Source organism: Lactuca sativa, chromosome 5 (genome assembly GCF_002870075.4).
Source record: "Lactuca sativa cultivar Salinas chromosome 5, Lsat_Salinas_v11, whole genome shotgun sequence".
NCBI lineage: Eukaryota > Viridiplantae > Streptophyta > Magnoliopsida > Asterales > Asteraceae > Lactuca > Lactuca sativa.
This window is the reverse complement of record NC_056627.2, coordinates 77,666,688-77,672,153: the sequence shown is the minus strand read 5'-3', so window position 1 is coordinate 77,672,153 and position 5,466 is coordinate 77,666,688. Positions and strand designations below refer to the sequence as shown.

The 5,466-nt window shown below is 34.9% G+C and overlaps 1 protein-coding gene across 1 annotated transcript; it reads right to left on the bottom strand.

Moving 5' to 3' along the window:
* Positions 1-306: 306 nt before the first annotated feature.
* Positions 307-1,095, bottom strand: LOC111885854 (glycine-rich protein 5-like). The gene is made up of 2 exons (XM_023882081.1): positions 618-1,095; positions 307-566 (listed from the first exon to the last, which is right to left on the bottom strand). Exons 1-2 carry the CDS (start codon positions 1,093-1,095, stop codon positions 307-309), a joined length of 738 nt encoding a protein of 245 aa, XP_023737849.1.
* Positions 1,096-5,466: the final 4,371 nt, after the last annotated feature.

Here is a 5,466-nt window from a genome sequence, read left to right as displayed (position 1 = left end):
TGTTTAATTTGAATTGTGTATGGCGTTCATATTTTTCCTTATAATTATTCAAGAGGTTAATTCAATTATTTTATAAAAAGAAGTGTTGAACTTAACAAAAACTTATAAAGAAGGATAAAATAGTCATTTTCATAATACAGCACAACAATTCAGAGGTTCCAACCAAACAGCATATTAGAAATTCAGATCTTAAAAATTCAGACCCTCTTAGAAATTCAGACATCTTAAAAATTCAGATCTTAAAAATTCAGACCCTGCCAAACAGCCCCTTAATTTGAAAGATGCATTGGTCTTTAAAGGTCATCATTACCACCCACCACGATTGAAAAATCCAAAAATGGATGTATATTCCGCAGTAGTCCTACATCCAGATGCAGGAGGAGGTGCAGCTCCAGGAGAAGGTGCAGTGTAGGGAGGAATGACACCTCCGACTCCGGTTCCGACTCCGACTCCAGCTCCAGGAGAAGGTGCAGTGTAGGGAGGAATTACACCTCCGGCTCCGGTTCCGGCTCCGACTCCAGCTCCTGCTCCAGCTCCGGCTCTGGCTCCAGCTCTATCCCCTCCTCCTGCTCCAGCTCCAGCCCCTGCTCAAGCTCCGGCTCCAGCTCCATTTCCACCTCCGGATCCGGCTCCGGCCCCAGCTCCAAGTCCAGCTGAGGTTCCGGGTCCATTAGCTCCAACTCCAGCTCCTACTCCAACCCCAGCTACAGATGCGATTCCACTTCCATTTGCAGATCCCCCGATGCTCATTGCTCCGTTATTATCTGAGTTTCCAACTGGAGCTGGGTCTGAAGTTTTGGTTTCATTTATTGTTCGAGGTCCAAAAATTATATCAAAATTGAAGTCTCCTTGCCCTCTATTCACATCATCTAAACCTCTGTTTCCTGCAATACCACCATCCAAAAGATTTTTCCCTCTAATCTCACCACAACTTCCTTCTCCAACTTCACACCCAACACTTCCTCTAATCTTTCTTACCCCCTCACCATATCCAAGGGTTGTCTTCTCCCCTCCCAAAAGTTTTCTTCCAGCAACACTTTCAATTGTATAAATAAAAAACACAAAAGATACAACAATCATAGACTTAAGAACCATGATATAGTCTTTTCCTTAATCTTCTAGTTATAAATTTTAATAAGTGAATAACACATGTTTATATACAAAATGATGTGGTCCCTAACTTAATAACATGATTGAAATAGAATTAAATTTATCGAACTTTGTTTGTTAAAATCAAGCAATGATGTTATTGTTTTATATTTAATAAAACATATGTTATTAAACAAAAGCTTTCGACATTTTTTTATTTGTTTTTATGTTACTTAAAAATGTTAATTATACACATATTACTTTGCTATTGTTACGATAAATGAAAAAACTATAAAAATGTTACAAAATTATACAATTTTTTTGGCTTCTTTTGTAAAATCCATAAAGATCTTAGAATTTAGATTTCAATGAGTGTGTGTTCATCACGGATTTCGAGTTCTATATACGTTGTTCGATCATATATTTTACATTTCGATTTTTGGTTCGAATTGAAGGGTTTGTTTAACACATATTACAAATTTTATGTTTTCAAAAAAGAATTTTCAATTTTGTTTCCAAAAATCATTTTTAGATATTTGTTTTGGGTTCTAGACAAAATTTATGATATTTCCGGGTTTTGGGCAAGATTGAACACTACTTCTAGGGAAGAAAAGTTTTTTTTAGTTCTTTAGTTCACACACACATGAAAAATCTTCAAATGGATTTATAAGAAATACCAGAACATATGTTCATGGGCGAATCTAGTTTGTAGCATGTGGTAGCCATGGCTACCCCTAAAATATTCCGTCAAATGTAAATTTAGTGAAAATTTACCGAAATCCGTCACAAATCCCTCGAACATCCGTCACAAATCCATAGGAAATTTGTCATGAAATCCCTCACAAAGTTTGATAAATGTGAATTTAGTGTAAATTTGTCGGTTTGGTGAAGAGTTTGTGACGGAAACTACCATGGAAAATGAGATTTTTTCTAGTAATGCAACCTCTAAAAAATTTATGCAACCCCTGATTTTTATTTATTGGTCAGTCACTGTCTGAACAATATTTCTAAGCTCTTTGAGTTCACACTGACATAAACAAGGTGCAAGATTTCTTACTTCTTGAGTTCACACACATAAATGAAAATTGTGTTCATCCCCATATTGGATAATCAATATTCCTTTAAGGTGAAGATTCGTAAATCCTTTCTCATCCCCAAGAAATAGTTAATTATTTTCTAGTGTTCCATAACAAGAAGCAAGATGAAGATCAACATGATATGTATTTACGTTTTTGATTTCATCGACGAAAATTTCATTTAGCCATATAAGATGACTAGAAAATTCATATTTCACCAGAAATCTACACTAACCAAGTTATATGGATATTTTAGACGCAAGGGAAACAACTTAAATTGTCATAAGTGTAAAAAAAAGACTTAAGTAATTAAATGTGTACATGAACTAAAGTTTATTACCCTGTAAGTTGTCAACTATTTACAATTTAATCAAACAATCGTTAATAATGAGATTTCCTATGCTAATTTAAAATTTTAAATAACAAGTAGAAGGGTGTTCCCTGCGTTGCGGGGGTTGGATGGTGTTGCATTTGTGTGAAACTATTGTATATTGCCTGAATTGGTAACCACAGTAAAGTATGTTGCTATTCTTTGCAATTCTCCCATTTACAAACACGGTAAAAAATGAATGTATATTGGTATTTCTTAATCGCATTACTATAATTGAAAGAGATTAACATGGTGACAAACAGATTTTTAGCTTACATGAACTGTGATCAGTTTTATGGAAAGTAGTAGCCTAGTCGAATAATATATAAACAAAAGCGCATTGTAATCTAGAGCCTTGTGTTTAAATAGTAACTCGCCTACAATCTCCAACAAACTCAGGGACCATTTTTGTAAACTACCCAAAAAAACTCAACAGAAAGTTGTTTTTGATGAATTCCATTTGTCGAACTAATTTTGTACAATGTCTTGTGGGGAAGAACCAAGTTTTGTCCACCCATTATAAATCATAATTCTTCACATAGCTTGAATAAAACAAAAGAAAGTTAACCGTGATTTAGATTGTTACTATAAGACAAATGACTAAAATGTCCATACATTACCATGTAGGTCTTCCTTGTAGAGTAATTGAGGGGGGCCAAAGATAATTAACCCGAGCTTCGGCCCTATCGAATTACAGTTTTTCAACCAACAAAGAATCAAAAGCCACTAGGAAAGTGGTTTCAAGTGTATATAATCTTCCCAATTTTCTTTGTTTTCTTATATTGTTTTCTTTGTAAAATCCTAATCCAAAAAATTCATTAATGGCATCATCATCTTTATGAAAACCCAAGCATCCTTTATCTGCCATAAATTCATAAATGTAACAGCCTGAAAATTTTTGCTTTTAAAAACCAGTCAAATCAACCTAAAGTCAGACTTACTTCTGCTATCTTTCAACCACTTCTTAGAGTCTGTTTGAGTGTTCTAAGCCCAATACATTCAAGGAAAGAGTGTTAGGAAGTATCTGCTAGAGCCACAGTACAAGGATCAAGCCTTAAACTCCATCAAGAGGAGTTTACGGCCAAGATACCATGAGTTTACAGCTGTAAACTCAAGGTGGCCGTAAACTCATCTCTATATATAACACTTAGCCATTTTTCTCATTCTTTCCTTTCTTTGGCCGAGATTTCTTCAAATCCTCTCAAGTATCATCGAGTTTTCATCTTAAATCTTCATATATATGTAAGTGTTATATCCCTTTATTAGTTTATACACCTTCTTAACTAGCTTCATCAATTGATTTCATCCATGGAAATCATCTTTTGGGTAGATCTTCAACTTTCACCAAGAACACACACTTGTTCTTTGGCCCGAAATCAACTCTTTTAGCTTCCATATCGTAAGTATCCTTTCATTATACTTCATATCTATTAGGAATCCTTGATTTACACCATTGAAACATGCTTTTTCTCAAGAACATCATGAGTTTACGACCCAATCTCCATTAACCGTAAACTCCATGTTGTGGCATGTTTGGAATTTAAACTCGTCCAATAAGCAAGCCTTAGACCTTGAACCCTCAATGGATGTCGTAGGAACTTAAAAACACACTTTGGCATGTCTGATCATGAGTGTACGGGCGTAAACTCCCTTGGCCTTAAGCCCATGGCCGTAAACACCTCTTAGTGCCATTTCACCTTCCTTTGATGAATCACATGTGATTCAACACTTCATGTCAATGTTCCTTAGTCCCTTAGGTTGTTTCCCTTCATGATTAGTTGTATTATACACTAATTATATACATATATGTACCAATATATGTCATTTAGGAATCATTTGTGTATTAGGACTTCATTCGTGGAACTTCTCATCCTTACTTGAATAATTTGGATCACCAATCATAAGGTGAGTTCATACCCCTACATTTTGTCACTTTTTGCACTGTTTTAAGGGGGGGGGGGGATACAAGCCTAAACATAAGAAATTGTGTTTATTATAAATAAAACTCTTTAAATGTTGTAAATGACATCAAGTCATCAAAATGCTTTTAAATATAAATAAACTCTTTTAAATATTGGAAAATGCTTTTAAATGGTTATTAAACTCTTTTAATTTTAGAAAATACTTTTAAATGCATTATAAAATCTTTTAACTTATATTGTGTATAATTGATATCTATGTAGATATAGTTATATAAGTAGTGTTTAAAGGACTTAGGACCGACTATCAACTTTATTTCCTTTTCCTTGTTTGGATGTGGACTTAGAGTACAGTTGTTTGTCCGAATGTCGTTTATATATTAGTTATATATTATGTAAATGTATGTAGATTTAAAAGTTCTATTAGTCAGTTTAATACCTTGGGTAGCAAGAGCATTCTTTCAGGATAAGCCAGCTCAATACCTTGGGTAGCAAGGGTATTCTTTCAGGTTAAGTCAGCTCAATACCTTGGGTAGAAAGGGTATTCTTTCAGGTTAAGTCAGCTCAATACCTTGGGTAACAACGGTATTCTTCCAGGTTAAGTAAGTTCAATACCTTGGGTAGCAAGGGTATTCTTTCAGGATCAGTCAGTCAGTTACAGAGATCTAATACTTGTTAGTCTTATGTATGTAGAAAGTACGAACAGTAATACAAAATAAATATAAGGAACTCAAAAGGTACACCCTTCATTGTACCAAAAACCATATATAAAAGGGGTACCCCGGCACGGTACTGTACCTTCACTTAACATGGGTATGCGAGCATAGTACCACGACACCAATCATAGGTGGGTACGCGCGCATAGTACCAAAACCCAAACATAACAAGAACATAGGTAGTAGTTTATGTGATTGCTTAGTATATACACAGACGTTATGTACAATGAGAAACTGATAGACGGTTGAATGTGTGAGCTCTGTTTTGCTTTCCTTTTCCTTGTTTGGATGTGGGG